General features: G+C 51.8%; 1 protein-coding gene across 4 annotated transcripts; it reads right to left on the bottom strand.

The window, feature by feature from the left end:
• Positions 1-25,621, bottom strand: PSEN2 (presenilin 2). 4 transcript variants are annotated; one of them, XM_019031278.3, is made up of 13 exons: positions 25,433-25,612; positions 24,678-24,820; positions 20,537-20,723; positions 14,118-14,278; positions 12,238-12,452; positions 10,450-10,591; positions 7,967-8,034; positions 7,076-7,296; positions 5,988-6,086; positions 4,760-4,843; positions 4,277-4,375; positions 1,995-2,113; positions 1-700 (listed from the first exon to the last, which is right to left on the bottom strand). In XM_019031278.3, exons 4-13 carry the CDS (start codon positions 14,256-14,258, stop codon positions 545-547), a joined length of 1,344 nt encoding a protein of 447 aa, XP_018886823.1. In that variant the 5' UTR covers positions 14,259-14,278; positions 20,537-20,723; positions 24,678-24,820; positions 25,433-25,612; the 3' UTR covers positions 1-544. The 4 variants fall into 4 exon arrangements, with proteins under 4 accessions (XP_018886823.1, XP_018886814.1, XP_018886816.1 ...); XM_019031269.3 differs by having other exon boundaries at positions 4,277-4,378; positions 25,433-25,611; XM_019031271.3 differs by lacking the exon at positions 24,678-24,820 and having other exon boundaries at positions 4,277-4,378; positions 25,433-25,621.
• Positions 25,622-27,470: the final 1,849 nt, after the last annotated feature.

Below are 27,470 nucleotides of genomic sequence, written 5' to 3'. Positions count from 1 at the left end.
TTCTAAGAGGACTCATCTATTTATTGATATTACTATTAAGCCACTTCCCAGCAGTGTGACTGCCGTAACAAGAACAGGACTCAGTTTCTAAAGGCAATAAAATAACAAGGACATCATGGACAAAGCATTGGGAACACTCCTCGTAGGGAACTGGCTTTTCCTCTCCAGCCAGAGCACCCAGGTGCCAGGGGCCACTCCCGAGCACACCGCCCTGGTCCTGAATAGAGGCACATCTTTGCGCATCTCAGCCCTCATGCCGGATGCTCTTCTCCCCGCCCTAATCTGACCTTCTCAGTTCATCTGGATAAACCTGCTGTGCTTCCTGTCCGTGAAGCGAGGTGCTCCCCAAAGCGGGAGCCAAAGTCTGGTGATGAAACAGCTGGCACCAAAGAGCTGGTTCTGCTTCCTCCTCACCAAGTAAACACGTACTTTATTTTTTAAGGAAAGAAAAGTCTTAAAAATATATGGCACTAGAGTGTAAAACTATACAACTGCATCCAATGAAAATTCCCTGCAGCTTGCAGCCTGTGGCACACCATGTCCCTCAGATGTAGAGCTGATGGGAGGCCAGGGTGTCCATGAACGGCCGCACCAGGTTGTCCGTGGAGAAGTAAAAGATGAGCCCGAACGTGATGGAGATGGGGAGGGCGGGCAGCGCCTTCTTGAACACAGCAAGCAGCAGGAGGGTCAGACACAAGCCCTGCAGGACATGGAGGGGAGGGTGAGCGTGGTGATCCCTGGTGTGGACAGGAGCTGTGAGTCATGGTCTAGTCCCTGGGCGCAGCTTGTTCAAGGACCAGTCGGATAACGGCGCTAGACACCCCATTATCTTCCCTGGTCCTGCAACAGCCCTTGAGGTGTTAAGGGCAGAAGTTCTCACCCCCATCAGATCACCCCACCTGTTAGTGAGTGAACCAGAAGGCAGGCCTCCTGACTCCTGGAGCAGTGCTGTGCCCCGAGGCCGTGCTGCCTCCCCTGTCTGGCTGGAGTGGTCACATGGGATGGTAAGATGCCCTCAGGGAACATGTATTTATATGAGAGCTAGGTGGGCTCAACTGAAATGGCAGTAAGGTTCTCAGCAGCTGGCACCAAGGGAATCAGAGCCGCCAGGCAACCTGCCCCTGGGAAGCAGGTGTGGGGGCTGCCCATCCTCCCCTGACCCAGCTGATGCAGGCAGTGGTCCAGGTGAGCACAGGGAACCAGGGTGCCTTCTATATCTTTGGGGCCAGCAGGGCTCAGGTAAGGCAGTCTGGTGGTGGAGGAGCCTGGGTCCACCATCCCATCCCTGATATACTTGTGGGCAAAAAGAAAACCTTCTGGACACTGGAGCATCAACCTTAATCATGCCATGCCCAGGGTTTTCACTAAGGGGCAGACCCCAAGCGCACGGCTCAGACGCTCCTCCTCCTCTAACGTGACGGCGAAATCTCTGAGATGAAGTCACGGCAGGACGTCTCCCCATTATGTGTATCTGGCCACGTTAACTGACTACAGGGCCTCCACATTTCACTGCTGTGGTTCACAGTAACGGGGCCACCCCTAGTGCCCCAGATTCAGACCCTGTGCTGTCTCAGTGGCATGAAGGAGGGGAAAACATGGTCCGCACTAGCTTTGCGCCCATGGGCAAGGCCCTTAAGCAATTTTCTTTTCTGCAAATCTGATGTCATCACAACCACCTCAAGGGTATCATCACTGCGCAAAGCTGTCAGCTGGGTCCTCGGCCTGGAGGCTGTGTGCTCAGCCACGCTGGGGCCAGTACACTCCTCACCCTCCCCTGCACTGTCCTCCACAGGCTGGAGCCCACCTAGGGGCGAGCACACCTCCTGTGAGCCTCGGTCTCAAGCTGACCCTTCCAGCCCCGCTCCCTGCTCTTGTCCCTCAGAGGGAAGAGAAGAAATGAAAAATCCCCAGGGATCCTGGGACCTGCCCCCACCACAACGAGGACCCTGGGGGCCCCCACCACGAGGCAGTTGGACGCATCCCCAGCCACTCACAATGAGGATGGCCACGAAGCAGGCCAGCGTGGTATTCCAGTCCCCGCTGCCCGTGGCAGCCGCCTTGCCCACCAGCACACTGTAGAAGATGAAGTCCCCGAGGCCAAGCTTCACGCCCCCTGTGTGAGGAGAGACAGTAACCCGTACTGAAGAGGCGCGCACAGAATGGAAAAGAAGAGAAACTCTGGCCCAGAAGGCCCAGCCGCTCTTGCCCAGCCCAGCCCACCCCACCTGGCCTCTAGAAGCTATGATGTGGACTGGGGACATGGACAGCTGCCTCCCCAAATCAGTGGCCAGTGGGAAAGCAGGGGACACCTGTGGACTGGGTGACTTACAACCTGGGCAGAGAAAAGCGGGCAGTTCTGAAACTCAGGTAAAACCAGTGTTGGGCACTTAGAGAGTAAAGAAAACAACAAATAGAAATGCAAGGCCTTGGGCTGGGCACTGCTGTACAATTTAGTATGAAGTCTGAATCACAGATTTTTAGGGAATTTAATTTCAGTACATTCAAAAGCACATATAACACCAAGACAGAGGTCCTCTGAAGACCCTTTCACCTTACAACAGGTAAATATAACTGGGAATTAGTCTACCCATTACTGATCAGGAAATTAGAGCTTCCAAAATGCTCTTGTTTGTTTTCTTTAGTGCAATGGTCCCTGACACTTGTTTATAGGATAACTTTGCTCACTGTAGACAATAAAAATGGTTATGCAATAAACACAAACCATGGAGGCCCACCTCCCCTGCCCTTCCAGCCCTGCAGGTGTCCCTCCTGCTCCTGGCCCCAGCTGTCATCCTTCCCCCACCAGGTGTGATCCATCAGCATTACTTCTTCACTGTCTCTTCCTTTGGCTGGTCCTGAGTTGCATCTCTTATAATAAAACTAATTTTGGCCGGGTGCTGTGGCTCAGACCTATAATCCCAGTACTTTGGAAGGCCAAGGCAGGTGGATCGCTTGATCCCAGGAGTTCGAAACCAGCCCGGGCAACAAGTCGAAAACTTGTCTCTACTAAAAATATAAAAATGAGCCAGGTGTGGTAGCACGTGCCTGTAATCCCAGCTAGTCAGGAGGCCAAGGTGGGAGGATCACTTGAGCCCAGGAAGTCAAGGTTGCAGTGAGCCACAATCATGCTACTGCACTCCAGCCTGGGCAACAGAGCAAGACCCTGTCTCCAAAACAAAACGACAACAAAAAACAAACTGCAATTTTAAGTGTAGTGCTTTCCTGAGTTCTGTGAGTCATTCTAACAAGTTATTGAACCTAAGGGGGTCATGGGAGCCCTAAATTTGCAGCCGGTCAGAAGCACAAGTGGCACCTAGACCCTCTAGAGCTTGTGGCTGGTGTCTGGAGGGAGGCCAGTCCTGTGGGCCCCGTGGGATCTGTGCTAACTCCTGGTCTGCAGCACACCGGTTGGCCTTGGAATAAATACCTCCCCCAAGCCTGCCTGGAGGGTGCGCACCTGCTCCTCCTTCCAGACCCACTGCAGAGTGATCTTTCCCTAGCTTGCCCCTCCCGCATCACTGGAGTCCTGTATGCCAGGCCACTGTCACCAGGCTGCTCCCGTAAGGCACCTCTCAAGGCAGGGGCTGTTACAACACTGCAGCATCTCCCTGCTCCAGGGTGCTGCCTGGCACGCTGCAGTGGGCTGGCATTGGGTATTAGGCAGGCACCGTGTACTGACGCCAGGATGAACTCCTATCTCAGCATGTCTCCAGGCCTGTCTGCAAGGCTCTCCCACACTTCTGCTCTCTGCATCCCGCCCCGGCTTCCTCTGATTCCTGAGTCTGTCTGTCAGGAAATGCTCCCCATCCTGTGTTCCTCTCCTCTAGTGACTGCTGTGACTCAACCTTCAGAGCTCAGCTCAGCAGTTACTTCCTCAGCTGACTTTCTCTCACCCCTGCCAACCGGGTCAAGAAGCCCCGTGGCATGCTCTCCTGCCGCCCCTCCCCCACCCCATGGCCCCCTTCATAGTCCTTGGCTTCCCAGTCTATGTGATTACTGCCCGTGTCTCCTTAGCCTGTGGGTCCCACCAGGGCTGGGCCTCACCCAGCACAGCACGGGCACACGGCCCATACTCAATACACGCCGGACAACTGCATGGGGCCTGCTGAGAAGACCCCAGTGCTGCAGGCATCTTCTACTTTCACAGAGATGCCTCTGATGGGAAAAGGGGCCCCTCCCCTCATGCCCTCCTCCACCCAGGCTGCAGGGAGCCTCCACCCTCTGTCTCCACTCCCGCCGTAGGCTGAAGCAGGCCATGTGAACATGGGCACCTTACTTTCCTCCTCTTCCTCCAGCTCCTCCCCTGGGTAGCCAGTCAAGGGAGGCTCAAAGACTTCGGGGTATGAAGGCTCCCCAAAACTGTCATAGGAGTCTTCTTCTGGGTGTCCAGGAAGAGAAGATGTCCGTCATCACCGTGAGGAGGGGACAACAAGGGAGAGAAACAACAGCTGGTCAGAGTGTTACCAGGGAACAAAGCTCCAAGAAGGGGTCCCCCCGAGCACCAGCGCCTGACACCAGGGCTTCCCCCACTCCACCCACCCACGCCCAGCAGAATGATGCAACAGAGGCTGGCAGAGGACCGAGGGTCCAACACTTGCTGAATCTTCAAGCCGCATGCGTCCGGCTGGTTTTCAACGGACCTTTCCCTCTGCCCCTCCTGAACTCATGCCTCTCAGGGAAGCCAGGCCGAGCAGAGCTGGGTGCAGGTAGGGAGCTGCCCCCCAGTGATGAGAGGCTGTTAGCTCCCCAAGATACTCACCCATCTCCGGGTCGTAGGGGAGCTGGAGGGCACCCTGAGAGGAGGGGTCCAGCTTCGCCATGCCAACCGTCCACACCATGGCAGCTGGGGGAGGAGAAAAGGTTCACGTCTCAGGCGGTGCTAACAGTGGCTGCCTGCAGGGCCTGGGGGAGGTGGCCAGTCTGCGTCCCAGAAAGCCTGCACAGGACCCTCCATCCTGCAGGTATCTGCTCATGCTCCATTGTTAGGAGGCCGTTGTGGGAGGGGTCCAGAGTCACTCTCTCTTGCATTTGTCTATTCTGTTACTGTTTGTCTCCCCTCCTAAAGCATAAGAACCAGGTCTATCAGAGCCAAGACCTCACTGTTCACGGGTGAATCCCCAGAGCCCTGGGACACTCATGACAGTCCTGGCACTACCTTTCCATACATGGTCTCCGCTCATCCTCGGAATGCGCCTGGAATGTGCTTTCCCGTGGGGCCACGCTGCGGGCGATTCTCCTCTACGGGCTCGAATCCTCAACTGCATGAAGGTATCTAGAACTCTGTAGCTGTTCCATAAACTCTTTCCCAGGCCACCTTGCAGACGCCAGAGCTCCAGAAATTCAGGCTATTTAAGCCCCGCCATCAACAGACCGAGGGCATCACAATCACAGGGCCGTGAGCTCCATGAGGCCTGGGACCCTGTGGTCTTCTTTCCTGCTGGGTCCCCCAATGCCTAGCACAGTGCCTGTCACAAAATGGGGACTTGATGTGCCTTTGTTGACTGCATGTGTAAGTCCAAATCTCTACACATTGACCCCGAGGCCAGGGGCCATCCCGTGTGCCTTCCCTTCAGTTAGGATTAATGCCAATCAGCCACGCTGCTGTCAAGGAAGCCCAGAAGCTCCTTGCTCCCCGACCCCCTGCCCTGAAGAATCTCTCTCCAAAGTCCCTTCTCAAGAGCCTGGAGAGCTGAGGGGTGGCTGCGGGATCACAGGAATGCAACGTGCACCGCAGCATGCCGCTGGAGGATGGACGGGATGAAGTCAGGGACTGCAGCACATCCCAGCAGATGCCTGCTTCCTGTCCTAACTTTCTAAGCTTCTTACTGTGTAATAACAAGATACTGCCCTCCCTGGCTTCTGAAAGTGGAGACCCTCCTGGGATCACCTAGTCAACTCTGAAAGCCACGGCCAGGAAGCAGGCCCCTGTCCCCCCACAGGCTGCCTGCTGACCCCGAGTCAGGCAGAGGCACGGGGGGCCCACTCACATGAGTATATCAGGGCAGGGAATATGGGCTCATTTCTCTCCTGGGCAGTTTCTACCAGCATTCTCAGAGGCCCTTTGGGACACAGCACAGCCACGAGATCTAGAAGACAGAGACATCCTTGTCAAGTTATCCCCAGGCAGCCCCCTGAAGAAGAGCCTGCCCTATAGCACAGGAGCCCCGGGTGGAGCTCTCAGAGCATGCCTTGCCTCTGGGCTGGCATCCCAAATTCTCAATCTCCAGTCACAACTTAGAGCAGGCCCTGGTGTGAGCCAGAGTAGGGCCTCGCAGGCAACTGCAAGCCTGGAGGAGCTGTGCACCCGAGACGCGGTGGCCAGGGTGGGGAGTCCCACTTCTCTGAGCCTCCAATTCTTTAACCTTAAAATGGAAGTAACAATACTGGCAATGATAATCATGCTAATATCAAATAGCAGCTAACATTTGGGGTTATGTATATGCATGGTGCCCAAAGGACTGTCTTGATGAACAAATCACTTACAGCGTGTCCAGTGCTTAACAGTGCACTTGCTCAATCGGCATATCAGTAATAATGGAAAATGAGGCTGGGTGTAGTGGCTCATGCCTGTAATCCCAGTACTTTGGGAGGCCGAGGCGGGCCGATCACAAGGTCAGGAGTTCGAGATCAGCCTGGCCAACATGGTGAAACCCCATCTCTACTAAAAATACAAAAATTAGCCCAGCGTGATGGCACATGCCTGTAATCCTATCTACTCGGGAGGCTGAGGCAGGAGAATCACTTGAACCCAGGAGGCGGAGGTTGCAGTCAGCCAAGATGGCGCCACTACACTCCAGCCTGGGCGACAGAGCAAGACTCCATCTCGGGAAAAAAAAAAAAAAGGTAAATGAGGAGCTCAGTGACTACCGCGTTTTATCTGGACCACCAGGAGTGTTCCAGAAATAGTGGACCCCCCTCTGTTTTACAAAGGCGACTCTCTCAGGAGGGATCCCACCCAGGCCTCTGCAGAAAGGGATGCAAGCCCTTCAGCACCTGCCCTCCTTGTGCAGCACTGGGGACGATTTGGCCCTGGACATCGCCCCCACTGCCCCCACCAGCCTTGCTGCCCACCTACCATACACAGAGATGGCGCCCAGGATGACCCACGCGGACCACTCTGGGAGGTACTTGATGAACACTAGGGCCATGAGCGCACTGATCATGATGAGGTAGGCCTGCTGCAGCACCAGAGGGCCCTTCCAGTGGATGCACACCATGCCCACTGCCCCGAAGTTCCAGACAGTCAGCAGGAGGGTGGGGTAGTCCATGGCCACATTGTAGGTCTTGAGCACTTCCCTGCAGGACCAAGGCGGAGCCTGTGAGTGGGACTCAGTGGAGGCATTACAGCCTAGCAGTTTACCACCACTCAGTCCCAACCTGGCCCTCTTTACTAACATGTCCTTCCCCGACCTTCACTGTCCTTACAATTTACCATTTGCAGCATTTTCTAGAACAAGGTGGGGATGCTTGGAACAGATCACAGAAATGTGCATGGGCATGACCTGGAAGACCCTGTGCACGTGGAAAGGTCCTTGGGAAGGTGTTTTCTCTTGTCCTTCCAGTCTCTTTGGGCCCCTGGGTCAGGCTGATATCCCAAATCAAGGGGCAATAGAACAGATAATTTTTCCCACAAACCAGAAAGTACCCAGGCCTAGCCTAAAAATCAGAATGTAAATTTTGGGGTGTTTCTATCCCCCTGGGGTTCACAGAGAGCCTTCTCCATGAAGGGTTCATTTTAAATCAGGAACGAGACAGAAACGTGTGGTCCACCATGCAGCCCCACTTCCACTCCCCCGTGTCAAGGCCATGAGAGAGGGCGACGGAGGCCTGGGTTCCCAAAACGGCTGGCACTGGGGAAGACTGGAGCTCGACGGTCATCTTTCCCCGCCCAGGTCCTCATGCCCATGTCCACTTGTGCCACATGGAGAGGGGCTCCCAGGGACCCTGCTGCTCATCTGTCACTTACCCAAGGTAGATATAGGTGAAGAGGAAAAGCAGCATCAGTGAAGACATGATCAACCAGCCATGGATGAACTAGACAACAGAAATTACACGATCACAAGGTGTCCCCAAGCGCCACAAATTCTAAGGCCCCCAGGATCCTGGGACTGATACCCAAGCCTGAATGCTCTTCGTTAGGCTACTTCATGCCTACGCTGGAAGGGATCAGGTGGCCACCTTACAGATAAAGAGGGCACAGAAGTCCAAGGAGTTCCCCTCAGGTCACCCTGCAGCGCATGCAGACAAGACTCCCTCAGGTCTGCCGGCATAGCCTTGCGGTCTCCCCCCATCTCTACTGGTTCACTTAGAAAGGTAATGTTGGGTGTCTCCTACTTGCCAGGCACTGTTCTAGGCTCTGGAACCAAGGCTAGCAAAGTCTCTGCCCATGGGCATTGTGTTCCAGTGTGAGGGGTGTTAGATGACATATAGACAAACATACAGTATATCAGCAGGTAATGATGAGGGCCATGGAGAAAATAATGTTAGCAGGATACAGTGATAGGAGACTCACTGGGGTGCTATTTTAGACAGAGTGGCCTCAACAGAGAACCTGGGAAGTCCCCTCCTACCCAAAGGTCTACAAACAGGTCCTCAGAAAGACCTGTTCCTCTTCTCCTGGCCAAGGATGGGAGAGTGAAGGACAAGAGGGGGCTGATCCTAACCCAGTCCCTTAGCTGGCCGTCAGTGGGACAGTGACATCACTTCCCACCAGCCTCACCCCTGAGGGCCAACTCATCAGTCACCAGCTCAGCCCACTGGGACCTCAGCGTGGCCCTGGTCTACCTGGACTAAAAGCAGCCTCCACGGCCGTGCTGCACACACAGCCAAAAGGGGAAGGGGCTGCCTCTGGGACCTGCCAACCCTCTTCATCCCAGCCACCACCTGGCTGCCCGGGCCACCACCATCTGCCTGTATCGTGGAACCTCCAAGGAAGCCCTATTAGACAGATGGCTGAGCCCCTCTTCACAGCCTCTGGGACTGGCCACCAGACACCTACTGCCCACAGTGGGGCCAGCTCTTCACATCTGCCACGCAATTTCTAGCTTGACCCCATGCAATCTGTATCCTCTGCTCCAAACCAGCAGCCCTCCACCCTGCTTCCCACCATCTGCCAACCACCCAGCGGCAATGATCAAACCCTGCCTCGTCACAGTTACACAGGTAATTGTTACTTATTTTATTATTATTTTTTTAGAGACAGGGTCTTACATTGCCCAGGCTAGACTTGAACTCCTGGGGTCAGGCGATCCTCCCGCCTCCGTCTCCCAAGTAGTTGGGACCACAGGCGTGCACCACAATGCCCAGCTGGTACTCATTACTTATTGATAAGCTTCAGCTCAGGACGCGTCCTGCAGCCCCTCCCATGGCTTTCCCCTCTGCTGGCCCTGCTGGAAGGGGGCTCAGCTCCCTCCCTGCACTGTCCCTGTCCCATCCCTCTAGCCTGGGCACTCTGCACTTCTATCTACCTGCTCCATGGATGGCAGCCGCCTGAACAAAAAATGTTGTGAGGCACCTGTGTGTAAACAGTTTTAAAATAGGTAATGCCCAGCTTAATTTCCTTTCCATCGCTAGGGGTTCAACCCCTTACCTGGGAGAAAAGCCTGAAGCCGCTGTCTGAAAGCTTATGGCATCTTTGGGGACAGGCAGTGCCCATGATTCTGGCCAGTTGGGATCTGCCCTTCCACTACTCCCTGGGGCTACTCGGCAGCTATAGGCAGCTACAACCCAAAAGTCTCCCAGGGCTGGAAGACCTCAGCATGGCATCTGCACATCCTTGCCCGAAAAGGAAAAGGAAAACTAAAAATAAATCTTCAGGGGAAGTATCGGTGTGAGGGGAGCCTAAAATAGAACTTCAGAAAGAGAAGCAAAACAAAATTAACTTTGAAATATGAGAAATGATGCTTGGAACACTGCAATGAGGAACTCAAGTGGGATAATGTGTAAATTTAAAAGACAACAGGCTGGGTGCAATGGCTCACACATGTAATCCCAGAACTTTGGGAGGCCAAGGTGGGAGATCACTTGAGTCCAGGAGTTTGAGACCAGCCTGGGCAACACTGTGAGATCTAGCCTGCACAAAAAAAAATTTTTATTAGCCAGGTATGGTGGTGCACACCTGTAGTCCTAGCTACTTGAGAGGCTGGGCGGGAGAACTTCTTGAGCCCAGGAGGTTGAGGGTGCAGTGAGTCATGATCGCACCACTGCACTCCAGCCTGGGCAATGGAGTGAGACCATGTTTCAAGAAAAAGAAAATAAATAAAAATAAAAGACAACAGTATTAAGTCATCCACGGTGGGAGACAGGATGGGGTGGGGAGGAGTACAAAAAATCTGGGTCTATTTTCCTCTGATTTGTGTTTTTTTAAAGGCGGCTGTTTCACGGGCCCTGCCGCCATGGTGTGGGGCAGACGGAGAGAGGGGTGGCCGGAGGGCAGGGCCAGGGCCTCACCTTGTAGCAGCGGTACTTGTAGAGCACCACCAAGAAGATGGTCATAACCACGATGACGCTGATCATGATGAGGGTGTTCAGCACGGAGTTGAGGAGGCGCTGGCCCACCGAGGGTGTGTCCTCAGTGAATGGCGTGTAGATGCTGAGGGAGAAGGTACAGGGCTGATGCTCCCGGCCCTGCCTGCTCCTCGAGGCTCCCCACCTTGAGTGATTCTGGACCTGCTAGGGGAGGTGCCTGGGATGCCCATGCTGCCCACATGCTGCCCTGATGGAGTGCGGGCACCATCCCCGTGAGCAGTTCCTGTCCTCCAGCTCATTTCCTGGCACCCTGACCACAGACCTGTGGCTCTCAGCCTGCCAACTGGGCCCAGTGCAGCAGTGAGGACGAGGGCTAGATGACCTCCCTGCTGCTTTCCCCACCCCCACAGGGATTAAAGGCTCCCTAGGCACTTCTCTCACCCATCCAATTCTCATTCCCCCACCCACCCACACCTCTCCACCAGCTCCACCCAGCCCAGCACTCCTCCACCTGCTACTACCCGACCCCCACCCGCTGAAGCAACTGCTGTCCTTGCAGCTCATAAGCTCAGGAAGCAGACACAGGAAGGAATTCACTCAAACCTCACTCTACCCAGCCTGGACTGCTGCAAACAAACCGCTGGCTGCATTCTCTCCATGCTTTCACCTGTTCTGCGCTGAATCCCCCACACACTATAAGCTTTCTGAGGATGGGACTCTACTTCTTTTTTAATTTTTTAAAAAAATTTTGAGACAGGGTCTCACTCTGTTGCTGAGGCTGCAGTGCAGTGGCGCAATCATGGCTCACTGCAGCCTCGACTTCTGGGCTCAGGTGTTCTTCCACCTCAGTCTCCCAAGTAGCTGAGACTACAGGCATGTACCACCACACCTGGCTAATTTTTGCATTTTTTGTACAGACAGGGTCTCGCCACATTTCCCAGGCTGGTCTCAAATTCCTGGACTCAAATAATCCTCTCACCTCAGTCTCCCAAAGTGCTGGGATTACAGGCATGAGACACCACACCTGGCCTTATTCCTTTCTTTAAAAGAAACAACAACAAAAAAAAAACCAACACACACAAAATGAAACAAAAGTCCCTAACTTTAAAAAAAAAAAATGTTTACAGAAGGTGCTTAGCAGTGAGGACCACAGAAAGGGGAGGGGGAAGAAGTGGAGGAAGCTTCTCATTTTTCTACGCTGCTGCCTCTGCATGTATTTTACTAAAATAAACGAAAGGCTTTATAAGTCTTCCTCACAAGGCTGGAAGTGAGCTGAGAAATATCTGGTCCAACCACCTTGTTTCACATTCAGGGAAGCAGAGACTCAGAGAGGAAGTGATTTGTTTGTGGTCACACAGGGATCAGTGGCACAGCCATGCCCAGGATCTAGGACTAGGAACAGGGAGCCCAGTGCTTTGCAGCAAGAGCTTGCTTTCTGCGGCAGGATCCAGCTTGCCTGAGCACTCACGTGTAGCAGACACTCTTCTAAGCCCTTCACTCGTATTAACTCACTTAATTTTCCCAGTAACTGCGTTATCAACCCATTATACGAACAAGGAAGCTGAGGTATAGGGATGTTAACAGCATGCCCAAGTAGGTCACAATCCAGGAGGCAGTGAGCCAGGCCGTGAACCTGGGCAGTTCTTCATCCCTGCTCTTTACCGCTGCTGGTGTGGAGCTGCAGGTACAGTGACCAACACAGGCTGCTGCGCCCCCCACCCCCTGGCAACTCAGCCCTCACCCCACCCTGTTCCCCCCAGCCCAACTCACAGCTGTCCATTCTTCTCTGTGTAGAAGCGCACAGACTTGATGGTGGCTACCACCACGATCATGCACAGAGTGACAGGCACAAACAGCATGATCACGTGCTTCGCCCCGTATTTGAGGGTCAGCTCTTCCTCCAGGCCTGGCGGCCGCCCGGGAACCCCACTACAGACGTAGCGGTCAGGGTCCTCCTCACCGTCCTCCTCGTTCTCCTGGCTTCTCTGTGGGAAACCACATCGTGAGGGCCGCGGACTGTCCCCCACGGCAGCCTATCCATGTAATGCACGGATTTTTGGAACCAGAAATGAGAAGTTTGAATGTTGCTTTCCAGATATAAGGAGCAGTCTATGAGCTACTAGGGCATATGAAAAGTTTGTGAGGACAAGAGTAGAGAAGATTTGGAGCTGGATGAAGCACCATAAATGAAGGAAGGCAGGCTGCTATGGTCTGCAGGCCCAAGACTTAATGGTTAATGAATCAACTTAATGGTTAATGAATCAAAAGATCTTTCCCCTTCCTAATACAGGGACTCAGGAGGTCACTCAATTCTGTTCATGTGGCCATACTGATATGGGGGGAGACAGGCCAGGAGATAGATAAACATTTTTGGCTGACAAATCACTAGCTAGAGGAGTCAGTGCACAGGGACACTCTCTTTGAGTGTGACTAAGATACTGGGAATTTGCAGAGGAAGAAATTACTTTGAACTTTCTGCCACACAGAATCAAGCATGTAAATTTGTAGCTCTGAACTAGAGAGGCTAAACAGGTGTTAAGCATCTGAGAAGACGCAGGCTCTGGGAAGGTGGGCAGGCACAAATGAGGAGGTAGCGAGGGAGGGCAGGACACCTGCCAGACACTGGCACAAACCGATCTGTAAGAATTTGTGTTTTGGAACTGTGGCAAGTCAAGGTCTTGGGCTGCCTTGCTAATGAGGTGAACAGCTAAAGAAAAAGCCAAATGAAACAAAAACTGAAAATGACAGTTGCTTCAGTACCGGTTCTCTGCAGAGAGAGTCCCAATCTAGACGTTCAGCCAAGAAAGAAAAGGAAGACTACTCATGAACAGAAACTGAAACAACCAAAATGTACAAAACTTCCCGGAAATAACAAACAAGAAAAGGCTGAGGAGTGGCAGAGCAGTGGCCTTGAGCTGGTGCGATTTCACTCAGAGCTTAGGGACGATGGTTCCATTCTCAAGGAGAACATGGAGAAGTGAGCTCAAATTTCAGCAAGCAGGATTAAGACTGGCTGCAAGAAAACAGTCCACACAGAGACATTTTTTAATTCTATAATGGGCAAAACAGAGAACAGGATTCAGGCAAATTCAGATGTTCTGCCCTGATCGGGAGAGAAAGGACACAACTAAGTGGCTCTCCCAACGATATCCTACTCTTTCTAACGTTACAATCTCCTCCCCTGGGGGCTGGATGATCACAGTGAAGCCCAAATATCCCCAGCTCAAAAGTCAACCGTGTATCAGGCAGACTCCTCTCACACTTACCATGTCTGGCCATCTGCCAAAAAATGCTTCCCCTGCTACCATCCTAAGCTTCTGTGTTACCTGTCCTAGCACCCAGGCATCCAAACAAACTCTCCTATTACAGTGGAAACAGTGACCTGCATGAGAGAGGTAAACCCAAGGTGGCAGAGTGGACAGCATCCTTCAGCCCACTGCCAAGTCCATCTCCGGCTATGAATGCGCAGAGTCCTATGAAACCCTGCAGATGGAAGGTCCACCATGGCCAGCCACCCACCTTTTCGGCCAATCCTCATCATTACTTCCCTTCTCCCTCCCGCATCAGGGAACGAATGTCTGGTTTTCATCTGTAATGTACAGGAGCCCCAGGGACCTGTTTGAAGGCCCCCAGCTGCTGGTGGGACCTACCCACTGGGCAGTGTTCTCTCCGTCCTCTGGGCCCTGCCTGCCCTCCTGGCAGGAGCGCGGCGTGGGGCTCTCGGCCGACATTAGGGACGTCCGCTCATCACACACTTCTTCCTCGCTGTCAGAGGCCATGAATGTGAGCATAGCCCTGCCTCTGGAAGCACCTGGAAAAAGGAGCACAAGGACCTTGTTCCACTTTCCTGTGAGACAAAGGCAGTGGAGGACTCAGGGGGTGGCTGGAGGCGACCTGGAGACCTGGACACAAGTCCTGCCCCAAAAGCTTCCAAGAGATGCCTGTCAATCAAACGACTGCCATAAAACAAGAGGCCTTGAGAGCTACCATGGAGGCAGCAGCGGCCTTGCCTGGGGCTGGCCTGAGGTGACTCACATCCCAGGGGGCAAAACGCATAGCCACGAAAGTCAGGGCAGCTCCAAACTGTCAGTGTGCTCATTCATTCAATCAGCAAACATCTGTGGTGCATCTATTATGCACCAAAGACCATGCTGGGCTCTAGGGATAAAAAGATGAGTAAGAAACACCCTTGTCTTAAAACAAAACAAAACAAAAATCATCTAATGTGACAAATGATACAATCCGGGTGTTTGATGGTAGGTGCAGAAGCACAAAAGTGGAACCAAATCTCAGAGATCACGAATGTTTTCTAGAGCAGAGCCTATCTGATGGAGACTGGTTTTCTCAGGAGGAGGGAAGGGCAGAAGGCACAGAGAATGTTCCAGTGAGGGCCTCACATTGTGGGGCGGGCAGTGGAGATGATCAGGGTCTCAGGCACCATGTTAAGGAGGCACACATCACCCTGAGGACAATCTTGACAGACAAGATCTGAACCAGGTTTATAAAAGTCAGTCTGGCCACTGACCAGAGAGGGAAAGTGACCCCCAGAGACAACTGTGGCAGGTGAGGAGAGCTGAGGACAGCAGCAGGATGGATGCAAGTGAGGGCAGAGTCCAGAAGGGGTCAAGAGGTCAAGGGCAGGACCTGACGCAGGAGAGAAAACACAGTCTAGAATGGCAGCCAGGTGGGGACTAAGACAGGGAAGACCGGAGAAGAGAGTCTCGGGAAAGACCATGAATTTCACCCTTTGAGTGTCTATGGGATAAAATGGGGAAGCTGTCTGGGAGGTGTCTGAGGACCAGGTCTCCTGAGGTTAGAAGTGGAGACCTAAGCCATGAGAGCAGACGTGTGAGGTGGGGAAGTGCCACTGAGGGCGGGACCCAGGGGAAGGCCAAGGCCAAGGGGACAGGAGGGAAGCCCTGCCCCCTAAAACAGTGCCAAGTGGGGTTTCACACAGTAGTACCAAGTGGGGGACCCAGTGTACCAAAATCTACACATGCAGGTTCCTGGGCTGGGAAGAACTTCAAACAATGCCTAGCAAATCTGACAGTCCCTGCCAACATCTCAGACGGGGACAGAGGCTGAGTTATCGCTGCCCAGAGGCTGAGTTATCGCTGTCCAGAGACCCTCAGGGCTGAGCTTCACACCCTGGGCAGGGATAGCAGGTGTGCACTCTGCTGAAAGTTCGTCTCCAAGTAAGTCACCCCACAATATATGTGATTTTTATTTTTATTTTTAGAGACAGGGTCTCACTAGTCACTTACGCTGGGGTACAGTGGTGCAATCATAGCTCACTGCAGCCTTGAACTCCTGGGTTCAAGCAATTCTCCCACCTCAGCCTCCTCAGTAGCTAGGACTGCAGATGCACGCCACCATACTCGGCTAATTTTTAAAATATTTTGTAGAAATGAGGGTCTCACGTTGTTGCCCAGGCTAGTCTCAAACTCCTGGCCTCAAGTGATCCTCCTGCCTCAGCCTCCCAAAGCACTGGTATTACAGTGTGTGAACCACTACACTCAGCTATATGTGGTTTTTAAACAAAGCAGGCAGGTTCCTTCCACCAAGTCAGCCAATTTCAATCCCCTTAACAAGACCTGTGGCTGCCCTTCTTTCTGAAGACAGCAACCCTGGCTGTGGCCTGGATTATTCCCACAGGGACTTTAACTTCATCCCCAAATAAGAGGCACAGGCAGAGCCTGCCTCTGCTCACCTCCATCGCAGGGATTTCAACATGAACAAACTCCCCAGCCTGCAGCACCTTCTGTTTAGGATAGATGAGACAAGTACAGGAGTAACAACAGCAGGAAGCAAAGCCAGCTAAAAGCCAGGAGGGTATTGACAAGGACAATGCACCCGACAGTTAGGAGGGGACACAGTCTATCAGTTGTCAGGAGTAGATGCCTCAGGTCACAAGAAGTAAGAGGGACGTGAAGCTGTAAAGGTTAGGAATATTTCACCAGGCAGAGTTTGGAGGAGGGGGCTCATTCTGGAAAGAGGTAACCACTTAAGTAAACATATGAGTTGGGAACATAACATAACCTATCCTGATAATATCGAGCAATTGGATGTGGCTCAAGTGTGGGGACCTGGTAGGATGGGCCATCCCAGGGAGGAGTTTGGTGCCTGATGGAGGAGTAAGAGCTCAATGCAGCAGAGGAGAGCCCCTGAAGCTTTCTGACCAGGAGGAAGATGTGAACTGAAGTGAACTTTACAAAAGCAGCCTTTGCAAAAGAGGTGTGGGCCCTCCTCCCTCTTCACTCAGAGTGCCCTCAGACTAGGCCCCAGGGCCACAGGGAAGTTCTGGGAACCAGCAAAATCCATACAAATAGAGCACAGCTTCACATCCCCCAAAGAGCTGCAGGACCTTGGAAAGTTCTTGGCTTTAGTTCCTTCATCATCTATGGAAATGAGAGAAATTATCAGGTGGAAATGCAGGAGAAGGGCCGGGTATGGTGGCTCGGCTCACGCCTGTAATCCCAACAGTTTGGGAGGCTGAGGCAGACAGATCGCTTGAGCCCAGGAGTTCAAGACCAGCCTGGGTAACATGGCAAAACCCCATCTCTACAAAAATAAATAAATGAATAAAAGAAATTGAAGAGAAGAAACTGTAAGGTCCTCCTCTGGCTCAGCCTCACTAGATAAATCCTAAACAGACTCCTGCCTGGACCCAGGGTTTCCCTCACTATCCACTCTGGCAATGGGGAATTCACTCTTACTCAAAGAGGGGCACCACAACAAAGAGTTGCTGCATTTTCTCAAGCTAAATCATAATATTCCATCTGCAGCAGTGTGCTGGATGAGATACGAGGCTGTACAGGTGGCTCTTTTAATACCTCCTTTTCTAGCATGACAGTTTTGTTTTGGCTGTGAATGAACAGGGAAGCTACGATCTCCTCCCTCTGTTCTTCCCATGCTTCTTAAGCTCCTGTGATTTATCTCTGCTATGACTGGAGGAGCAGTTCTGGGAGTCCCTGTACCTAAAAAGCCACAGGCTGCAGCCTCCAATGACAGCGGGCAGGCTCACCCTTCAGACCCACAACAGCTGAAGCATTCAGAGGATGCTGTGTTTCTTAGGCTCCCAACTAGCAATGCACAACAAAAATGGATAAGCAGAGAGCAAAGGTGCCTGTTTAAAGGAGAAAGGGAGCTGATGGGTGGGTGAAGATGGAGAAGCAGGGGACCCAGGATCAAGTAGAATCAGTTCCTTACAATTCCCACGTCTCCATTCAGTTGCCAACCACTAATAAGACGCTCCCTGGGGCTGGGTGCGGTGCTCATGCCTGTCTGAGGTGGGCAGATCACCTGAGGTCAGGAGTTCAAGACCAGCCTAGCCAACATGGGGAAACCCCGTCTCTAATAAAAATACAAAAATTAGCTGGACATGGTGGCAGGCACCTGTAATCCCAGCTACTCAGAAGGCTGTAGCAAGATAATCACTTGAACCCAGGAGGCGGAGGCTGCAGTGAGCTGAGATCGCACCACTGCACTTCAGCCTGGGCGACAGAGTGAGACTCTGTCTCAAAAAAAAAAAAAAGAAAAAGAAAAAAAAGACAATCCCTGGAAAGCAGTTCTGTGAGCAGAGGTTCCCTGACATCTGTGATAGTTGTGCTGGGGAGGGTAGGGTGAAAGGACCATACCCTTTCCATGTGACACTGCGCTAGACAGTGACCTGGCCTAGACAGTGACCTGGTGACCACTGTCGTCATCATCCACACTCGCTGACTGCCTGCCCTGTGCCCAGGCCTGGTCTCATCAAGACCTGACATGTCTTCAGGAAGAAACAAGGAAAAACTACAAAACATGCTTTCTAACCCACAAACGTCATTCATACTTGCGGCCTCCTCACCAGAAAACAAGTGTTCCCTTGAGCAGGCTGCTTCCCTCATTCCACTTTCAAAAATTCCTCCAAGGCCTCCCCTGAAGCTGTGCCCACAACAACGAGGACCAAGACTTCAAGAAAGCAGGGAAGGAGAGAGCTGTCATTAAGGAATAATCAGGGAAGAGCTAGTCTCAGCTGTCACAGCAAGGGCACCCTCTAATCACAACCCTCCTAGCCTGGTGGGGTGGGGGTGACAGGTGGGAGGCACCAACTTAGGAAATGCTGAATCCCTTAGGATAACTGTTTCTCAAAGGTGGCCCAGGCCACTGGCGGCTGGTGGAGACGGACCAGCACCTGCTGAGCCCTTAGCCGGCACTAAACATCATGATCCTGGAGCAAGATGCTACTATTCTTCCCCATGGTACTGATGAGGAAACAGAGGCTCAAATAGTAATTAGCTCAAGGTTACCCTTGGACCTAGGTAGTCTGTGTCTGGACTCTTCACCACTCTGCTAGGCTGCTTATTAAAAATGCAGATCTCCAAGCTCCATCCTCACCCAGTGTCAGGGATCCGCATTCGGGATGGTTGGTCCCCGGGTGATTCTCAGCCAGTGTCAGACTTTTCCTGGCACTGTCTCTGCTTTATAATCACCCGAACAGGCTGGGGCCCTTTCTCAGCAAGGTGAGTGTCCCTCACCCACCCACCTTCACCCTCTCACTGCTTGGCACTACTTGATTGCCACATGAGAGAGTGAGACAATGAACACTTTCTCCTGAATACCTAGAGTCTGGTCAGAGAGCAACTAGGGAGGAAGAGGAGTGGAAAAATCTCAGACCAGCAGAGCGGCATGGGGAGAAGAGAGCTCTTGGGCTGAAAAAGGCCCAAAACAATGCCCACTGCGGAGGAGAGTGTGGAAAAACTGGGTCTCAGTCACTACCTGGACAAACTGCACTGGCCTTAACTGAAAGGAGTAAGAATCAACACTTTAAACACAGCATACCTTTCGATCCTGAAATGCTACTTCATGGAGACTGTGACAGGACCACCAAAAATCTTATTTCAAACATTTAATAACCTGAACAATGACACGCTGTTAAATTTAACAGAACATAAAACTTTACAAACCTAATCATCTGAATGTCCTTATAAAATGTATGTATATAAAGGACTGGAAATATTACAAAACATTAAAGGTGATTATCTTTGCATGGTAGAACCAAGAGTGGTTTTTATTTTCTTTATATTTTTCTGCATTTCTCTAAGTCTCCATAATAAACACAGACTGTATCTGTAGGGTTTATTTTAGGCTATTAACTCTTTAAAGGAAAATAACGAGCATCAACATTTAGATAGATTTTCCTCTACATCTGCCCCTCCCAGATCCCCTCTCATTGGCCAGGAGGAGCAGATGGGACTCAAAAGCTGTGACTTTTTTCATTTGTCCCTCAGCCCCTCTGATATACCTAGCTCCCGAAGGAAAACAGAGCATCTGGGATGGACTTCTGGTTCCCTCTGAATTCCTAAGGGCCTGCTTTGCAAGCCACCTAAGTCTGCTCTGAAGCCTGCTGGTGCTCTGAAATCCTTGGAGGGAAAAATCACCACCCAAACGTGTGCAGATAAACAACACTGCTAGATGTTTGTCCACATTAGAGTGCCGGTGACGCAATGAACTCTCCCCGGAGGCTGACTCACAGGCAGGTGGGGGTGGGGCTGGGTGATGTCAAGTCCCATCAGCCACACAGCAACCAGCTTTCCCCGTCTCCCACCCCCTGCACCCCATTCTCTAGAGAAGTGGCAGGAAAATGCAGAGAGGCAGAAGGAAGTGTCCAGCATAGACTACATTCTGGAAAGCCTTCCAACAAGGAAGTGCTGAGGCTGATAGCTGCTTTGGATTAGGATGCAAAATCATACATCCAAAGAAGCCACTGCACACTCCCATTAATCAGCTGAATGGGACCAAACTGCTGAATTAGCCAAACCAAGGGAGTCTGACCTAGAGAATCTCCCCAGCCGTGCTTGTGTCAGCAGTTCCTGCAATCATTATGGAAACCCAATGACCCAATTTCCTCGACCTTCCTTTCATTACAGAGAAATGTAAAGGCTTTGGCCTTAACATTTAAGGCCAATGGAACTACGTAAGAAACAGATTTCAAAATGCCACAGCAAACCCCCATGGAAATCTGCGTCCACGGAGAAAATCCTAATGGAAAAAGAGGGTTCAAAAGCAGGTTGGGAGTCACTGCACTTACCACGAACACTTGGGGCCGCAGAAAGGTCTGAATCCCGGACACTTGGTTTCTTCTTCTCAGCAGGCTAAATGAATGATGCTCCCTGGCTTTCAAAGAGGGCAGCGCTGGTTTTTAACACGTCACTTTCGATGGTCACACAGCTCCCTCACATCACTCTCCTGACGTCTGAGAAGTCCCACAGTCCTCGCTTAAAATAAGGAAGAGTTTGCTAAGGTCAGGTGATACCCAGATAATTGCCCACGGCTTCCCTGCTCACCTTCCTCCCCCTGGCCCTGGGTACCCGACTATGTATTTGGTCCAGCTGACCATCCATCTCAGCCCATATAGTAACACATATCACTTGGGGATGGTTCTCCCTGGCCTAAGCCAGAGCTGGGGCCTGAGTCTCAAAGGGAAGTGAGGTACTGCCCTACCACCCTCCCGGACCACAGGCCCCAGGGGCCCTCTGACAGGGCCTCCTGAATTTTGGGCCAGGCTCTAGACTTACCTCTAACAGCCCTGTCCCACTCAGAAGTGCCTGGGGCCCAGGCAGAGTTCTCTCATTTCCTGAAGCAGCCAGGGAAAAGGGTGGTTTGTGGGGAACTGGGAGAGGGAGCCCCTAGCACGCCCCTCTGGAGTAGGCTCCAGAAACACATTTAGTTTTAAACAAGCAGCAGCAAGTCAGTGGTCAAAAGCAGAGGCTTTGGAGACTGACAGGGTTCAGATCGCCTGCCTATGTGATTTGAACCACATATTCCCTGGCCAAGAGGCCTCAGACAGTCTAATCTGACACAGCTCATTTCCTCTGCTGTAAAAAGCACAACAGGCATACCTTGCAAGATTATTGTAAAACCTAGAGATAACCTGTAAAGTGTCCAGCACACAGTAGATGTTCAATAAGTGGTAGTTATAAAGAAGATGAAATGGAGGAGGGACACAGTGAGAGAGGACACGGTAGCCTATGGATGTGCCTCTTGGAAAGTTACGGATCTGCTGAACCACCAGACACATGAACTGGCTTCAAAGGCCAGGCCCCAGGGATCAAGTTTCCATTCCCAGCCCAGCCCCAGGCATTATGGCCACGTAAACATATTATCAAATGAAAGGACATATCCACAGGACAATGTCAGAGCTGGCAAGGACCTTAAAGGCCATCAACGCCACCTAGTCAGCTCCCTGTATTATAATTAAGGACAACTGAAGCCTAGAGGGGCAAAAGTAATCAGTTAATGTCCCATGGCCAAAAGCCACAGTTACAACTCAAGTCTCCAAACTGCCCATCAAGGAGCTCTTCTCAGCCCAGTCAGCACTTGTGAGGGTCACGTACCCAGTGGCCAGGGTTTGGTCACACAGGCAGGCCCACCACACACTACACAGGCTTTCTGGGAGCACACTCACAAGGCACATGCCTTCACCACGGGCAGGTATGTGTCAAGAAATGCTCCCTAATCACTCACTCACCAGCTCATCTGCCACCTCAAAACTCTCAAGTCTCTCTCCTGCCCCCAGGGCTCACTCTGCTCTCCCTCTGCTACTTGCCCAGGTAGGTTTGGCTCCATGGTGGGGAGTGCCCACATATGGGCATGGGGAGGACACAGGGCACTGCTTCTCTGGGGCAAAAGGGAGGGTGGGAAAGAGTCCTGCTATGGGACTGGTAGGATAAATAATTCAAATGCTCTACACACCCATCAAATCTGCTTTTCCATGAGTACTCAATAAAAGGAAAATTCTGAAGGCATAACAGAAAAAACAGGATACAAAAACTTCACCTACGGTTCCCTCCCTCTATTGTTTTAATAGATAAATATGCATATGTGAACAGTGTGGAAGGAAATGCATGTTAAGAGTGGTTATCTCAGCCCGGCGCAATGGCTTATGCTTGTAATACCAGCACTTTGGGAGGCCAAGGTGGGCGGATCACCTGAGGTCAGGAGTTTGAGACCAGCCTGGCCAACATGGTGAAACCCCGCCTCTAATAAAAATACAAAAATTAGCTGGTAGTGGTGGCAGGCGCCTGTAATCCCAGCTACCCAGGAGGCTGAGGCAGGAGAGTCGCTGGAACCCGGGAAGCAGAGGTTGCAGTGAGCTGAGATCATACCATCGCACTCCAGCCTGGGCAACAAGAGTGAAACTCCATCTCAAAAAAAAAAAATTTTTCCCGAATTTTCTAGAATAAACATGAATTACTTTTATTTTAAAAAGAGTCCAGTAAGTTTCTGGTTAAGGTATAGCAGAATGGTGGACACTCTTTGAATTGTTCTTCCCGTTCTAGAATTTTCACAAAGATGAACAAGCAGCCCATTCTCCCACTCAATGAAGAGGCTCTCAAGAAATGATCTCCCTCACTGACATCTGGTCTTTCCTGAGGACTGATGTGAAACCATTTTTTTTTTTTGAGATGGAGTTTCGCTCTTGTTGCCCAGGCTGGAGTGCCATGGCCCGATCTCGGCTCACCGCAACCTCCACCTCCCGGGTTCAAGCGATTCTCCTGCCTCAGCCTCCTGAGTAGCTGGGATTACAGGCATGTGCCACCACGCCCGGCTAATTTTGTATTTTTAGTAAAGATGGGGTTTCTCCATGTTGGTCAGGCTGGTCTCGAACTTCCGACCTCAGGTGATCCACCCGCCTCGGCCTCCCAAAGTGCTGGGATTACAGACGTGAGCCACAGCGCCCAGCCTGAAATCATTCTTTTCTCCAGACATTAACATGATGGTCATCCCATCTCCAGGATTGGAGCCCAGTGGAAAATGTTCCTCTCGGGGCCTCTCAGCCTCACCCCCGCCTTTCCGCAGCTGTGGCAGCTGGGAATAGAACAGGTGGGAATGCTTGCAGAAACATTTGCTGTCTTATCAGTCCCCAACTAAACAGTGTCCGAAAGTCAAAGCAACAGCTGAAAACCCGCCAGAGATGTTTTCATTAGACACACTGCATGTGACCTACACACACTGCTTTGGTTTCTTTAAAAAAATTTTGTTTGTCAGGAAGTTGCTCATGGGGACTCCACAAAACCTTCCCAGCAGTAGTGGAGACACACGGGTAGGAGTTGAATACAGGAACCTCCTGTGCAAAAACTCAAGAGATAAAGACAGTGTAGCCAGCTATGTTCAAATCCTGGTGCTTAAAGCACTGAAGCCATAACTGGACTAGCTGCTTAACTCCCTGAACTTGTTTCCTCTTCTGTAAAAAGGTAATAATAAGCTATTTCAGTGTCATTGAAATTCTTAAGATCTTAAATTCTAACATTCTGTACAAGATGGCTTTTTATTATGACCGACTCATAAGCAAGATATATGTCATTATTAACATCGATAACAGAGAAAGGCCAAAGTAGGCAAGAGGCAAACCCCCCTTTGGGGGACGGTGAGCAGCTAAGGAGGGGAGACAGGTGTGACATTATGCACCACAGCTCCAGGCACCCCAGCAGCAGCCCCTAGCCCTTGCTCCTCCTCCTCCTTGCTGCTCTTTCAAATAGACAGGAACAAGCCACTCACTCCCCACATGTGAACATGCTGGAGTCAAGACTTGGCACATGGGCACTTCAACACCAAAGGGTACAGAGTTTTCCCCAAAAACCTGATACATCCATCCCACTTCAAAGCAACATGCCCCCAAGCCCTCACTCCAGCCTCTGCCCTGGAACCCAAGGCTCAACGTGGGCGTCCTGAGGACGCAGCTCTGAGCTGGGGCCAAGAACCAGGCCCCTTCTGCACCTGCGCCAGTCACCGCCGGCCCACAACCACATTCAGGAGAGAAGAACCTGAGGCTCACACACCTGAAGCAGCTTATCCCGAGACTCCAATTACCGCCAAAGGTCTTGGCTGAAGGCCTTGGAGGCTCAGGTGTCTGCAGAATTGGCTACAGAGGCATCAGAGGCTTCCTTACTGGAAGCTGGGGTCGGTCCTAATCAAGTTACTTCGTAGACAGCCTTGGCAACCCCAGGCTGTCGCTTCTTAGTTAAGTTAGTCTGCAATCGTCTCTATGGAATGCTCTCAGGTTCTCCATTTGTAAATAGGGATGCAGTTACTTCACTCAACACCGTTCATACCTTTCAAAGGGAATACTTATTAAGGCAATAAACAGGGGTGAGGTCTGCTCGGAGGGATGGACAGCAGATCTAGAAGCCAGGACACTGGGGTCGAAGCCTGGCTCTGCTATATCCTACCTAGACGACCCTGGGAAAAGTCACTTTAGCTCTGTGGCCTCAGTTTCTTCATCAGTAAAATTCGGAGGGGGGACTAGCTTCTGTCTCAGGTTCCTTCAGCTCCAAAAGCTTGCTTCTGGCTGTCTCCTCACTGCTGGAAATGCCTGATAAAACAGCCAAACACCGCTGCTAACAGAAACCGGCTCTAGGCTTGAGCCTGCGGCCCTGCCCCTCACGTGCGGGCAGAGCCCCCGCGCGCCTCCTTCCCGGGGAAAGCATGCCCAGGACCCGGTGCTGGAGGCCGGATGGACTCGGCGCAACGGAGGTCTCCGGCGAGAGAGAGGAAGAACAAAACGCCCCCGCCTGCTACACGCCTCAGAGACCCACGTGCACCGCTCCTTTAAATGCACCGGCCCTTTAACAGCTCGCGCCGCGCCCACCCCCAGCCGGGGCTCGGCGGCAGGCGGGCGCAGGGAAGTGGGGACGCAGTGAGGCCGGAGGCCTGAGGGCCGCTCCCCGCGATCCTTCCACGACCCAGTTCCGGGCCGGCCCAGCCGCCGCCTGCCGGGCACTCTCCTCTCTCCGCCCCCGCGCTGGCCGCAGAGGCCAGGAGCGCTGCGCACGCAGGGGCCGCAGACCCACAGCCGGGGAAGGGACCGTGGCCAGAGGCGTGCGGAGGGCAGGGCCGGGCTGTCAGGGCGCAGCCCCAGCCCGGGCCCTCAGCGCCGCAGGCGACAGGGCCCTGGCCTGGGCACCCCCCGGCACCGCCAGCTCACCTGCTCCACCGCCGCGCTCCAGCGGAGTTTACGCAGCTGGCTGAGCGCCCGGCCGGACCCGGCGCCGGCCCAGGCCCCGCCCCACGCCCGCCCAGGCCACGCCCGGTGGGCGACGCTGCGTTCCCTCGTCCACTGGGGCCCCACCTGGAGTCCCGGGCGCGCGGGGAGGGTGGCCTTCACGCCGCGTGGATGACAGGGTCATCCCGACGTCGGAAGTAAGCGACGACCTTAGAAGGAGTGGAGGCTGGGCCTGTCATCTTCCTGCGGGCCTGGCAGCAGCGTGGGGCGGTAGGACATAGGCTTCGAGGGCACCCTTTCTTGTAGTTTTAGGTCCACATCCCTCCTCCTCCCGGTTGTTCTCACATTAAAGGAGCACTAATGGCCCGATGTGAGCTAACACCATGAGAATGTTCCTGGTCTGTTCCCTAGGGCGCTTCAGAGCCACCAGGAGCTCTGGATAAAATTGAACAGGAATAAATTGCTGCCTGACCTGAGAATTGGCCTAGGGGGTTGTGGTTCCAGGATTTGGGGTCTGTGGGGTAGGTTGAGATTGTCAATAATTTGGCGTTGTCTGAGTAGTTTTACTTTTTTTTTTTTTTAACTTAAGATGAAATTCACATAACATAAAATTTACCATTTTAAAGTGGGCATTTCAGTGGCATTTAGTGAATTCACAATGCTGTGCAACCACCACCTCTGTCTAGTTCCAAAACATTTTCCTCATTCCGAAAGAAAAACCCCACACCCATTGAGAAGTTTCTTCCCAATGCCCTCTTCCCCCAGCCCCTGGCAATTACCAGTCTACTTCTGTCTCTATATTTACTTACTTTAGATACTTCATATAAACGGAATCACAGTGTGTGGACTTTTGTGTCTTTCACTTAGCATGTTTTCAAGGTTCATCCTCAGGTAGCATGTAACAGACTTTATTCCTTTTTATGACTGGATAGTGTTTGATTGTGTGTGTATATGTATATGTGTGTGCGTGTGTGTGTATGTGTATCATGTATGCCACAGTTTATTCATCTATGGACATTTGGGCTGTTTGCATCTTTTGGCTTTGTGAATAATGCTACTATGAACATGCATGTACACGTATTTGTTTGAGAGCCCATTTTTATTTGGGGAGGGTACATACATAGGGGTTGAATTGTTGGATCACATGGTAATTCAATTTTTTTTTTTTTTTTTTTTTTTTTTGAGACAGAGCCTTGCTCTGTTGCCCAGCCTAGAGTGCAGTGCCGCAATCTTGGCTCACTGCAACCTCTGCCTCCCAGGTTCAAGCAATTCTCTTGCCTCGGCCTCCTGAGTAGCTGGAGTTACAGGTGCGTGCCACCACGTCTAGCTAATTTTTGTATTTTTAGTAGAGATGGGGTTTCACCATGTTGGCCAGGCTGATCTTGATCCTGAACTCAAGTTATCTGCCTGCCTTGGCCTCCCAGAGTGCTGGGATTACAGGCATGAGCCACCGTGCCCAGCCTTCAATGTTTAACTATTTGAGGAACCCCAAGTGATTTCCACGATGGCTGAACCATTTTATATTCCTACCAGCAATGTACAGGATTCCAATTTCTCCACATCCTCACCAACACTTGTTATTTTCCATTTTATTGTTATCCTAGTAGGTGTGCAGGGGTACCTCATTCTGGTTTTGGTTTACATTTTCCTAATAACTAATGCTGTTAAGCATTCTCCTTTTCATGTGTTTGTTGGCCATCTGTATATCTTCTTTGGAGACATGTCTATTCAAGTCCTTTGCCCATTTTAAAATTGGGTTGTCTTTTTGTTGTTGGGTTGTAAGAGTTCTTTATATATTCTGGACACTAGACCCTTATCAGATATATGCTTTGCAAATATTTCTCTCCCATTCTGTAATTGTCTTTTTCACTTTCTGATGTCCTTTCTTGCACATAAAACTTTAATTTTGATGAAGTTCAGCTTAACTGTTTTTTCTTTTGTTGTTCGTGCATTTGGTGTCCTGTGTGAGATATCATTGTCAAATCCAAGGTTGTGAAGATTTACTCCTGTGTTTTCTTCT

The sequence above is a fragment of the Gorilla gorilla genome, chromosome 1 (genome assembly GCF_029281585.2).
Source record: "Gorilla gorilla gorilla isolate KB3781 chromosome 1, NHGRI_mGorGor1-v2.1_pri, whole genome shotgun sequence".
Lineage (NCBI taxonomy): Eukaryota > Metazoa > Chordata > Mammalia > Primates > Hominidae > Gorilla > Gorilla gorilla.
This window is presented reverse-complemented; position numbering and strand designations above follow the sequence as displayed.